The sequence below is a fragment of the Trypanosoma cruzi genome, genomic scaffold (genome assembly GCF_000209065.1).
Source record: "Trypanosoma cruzi strain CL Brener 1047053516803 genomic scaffold, whole genome shotgun sequence".
NCBI lineage: Eukaryota > Euglenozoa > Kinetoplastea > Trypanosomatida > Trypanosomatidae > Trypanosoma > Trypanosoma cruzi.
The window spans coordinates 19,887-21,162 of record NW_001849486.1 but is presented as its reverse complement, the minus strand read 5'-3'; the positions used below and the strand labels follow the sequence as shown (position 1 = coordinate 21,162).

Sequence of the window (1,276 nt, the reverse complement as noted above, 5' to 3'; positions counted from 1 at the left end):
CCTTAATATGCTTCTGTTATTGGTGGGTCTTGGAACACGATAGAATAAAATGGAAAATGCAGCAACACCATAGCACCGCCAGCTACAATGGTTTTCTCATACCGGGGCAATTCCACGATTATGCCTCTTATGCACACACAATTAACATGCTGTGTGAAAATCATCCAATGTTCCTTACCAGAAAACAAACAACCCCACTCCCTCCCTAATTTCTTCGGTCACTTTTATGTTCGATAGAGCTGGGCATTTTTGGAATCTGTGTGGTATACTGCCGTCTGGTGCGGGTGCACCCGCACCGTAGCCACACAAGTATCCAAAAATAAATCCCACAATATTTTTTTTTACCAGAAATCAAAACTACCCCTTTCATTCCCTAATTCGTTCTCCTATTTCGTTCTTCCTCACCTCCGGAGAGCTTCGCCTCTTCTGGCGTCAGCGGATGATAGTGCTGCTAGGTACTGGCGCACCTTTTCCCTACAGAACGCCGCAATCTCTCGGTTTTCATCGTCGCCCAAATTGTCGGAATTGACGACCTCAAATTTCTGCCGTCCCTCCATCGGCCTGTATATCTCGTGCCGCACATAAATAATCTCCCACGACATGTCTCGGGATAACTCCTCCCAACCCTCAAAATATGCCGCCAGGCACTCAGTGAACCGCCTCACAGCGCTGGTTGTGGTGCGGTGCTTACTTGCCGTAGACATCCGCAGCCCAACCAGCGTCTTCGGATTTGTGTCCACAAAGAAAAAGCCGTCCACCAGTGGAAATTTATGGACTTTAGGCTCATACAGCACCCAGTGGTCCATGGCAACCGGATTGGAAAGACGTTCCGGTGGCGGTAGAACCTCTTTTCTGGCGAAGCTCTTGCCTGAGTGCACTTTCAGCGCACACCTGTGTGACTCACCTCGTCCTGGTAGCCTCAGTTCCTTGATTCTAAGTCTTATCGCACGCAGTAAATTCTTGTTCAAAAACGCAGATACGGCATACTTTTCAATGAGATATGGTGGGACATAATCCCAGAACCTCAAAACAAGCAAAATAAAATCGGACTGCTTCATTTCATTCTCCAGCCGGGACAATGTTTCGCGTTCGACGTGGGGAGATATCAGTACATTCAGAGGCGACTCAATGTTGTATTCTCGTCGTATTCGGACAACCTTCACAAGCTTTCGAGACAAGTCGCTGTCATTGGACAAACAACAATATCCAATATCCAAGTAACCCTCGAATTTCAAGGCGTTCATCCCATCCACGGCTTGTTGACACGCCTTAATGC

At 47.6% G+C, this 1,276-nt stretch overlaps 1 protein-coding gene across 1 annotated transcript, besides 1 other annotated feature; it reads right to left on the bottom strand.

The window, feature by feature from the left end:
* Positions 1 to 1,276: a sequence feature (areas not merged during assembly with more than two copies in the genome that could not be assigned to a particular haplotype).
* Tc00.1047053424771.10 (retrotransposon hot spot (RHS) protein, putative) lies at positions 402 to 1,276 on the bottom strand (the record flags this gene model as incomplete). The annotated part of the gene is made up of 1 exon (XM_797139.1): positions 402 to 1,276. A coding segment is annotated over one exon (875 nt), but the record flags the coding sequence as incomplete, so codon positions are not given.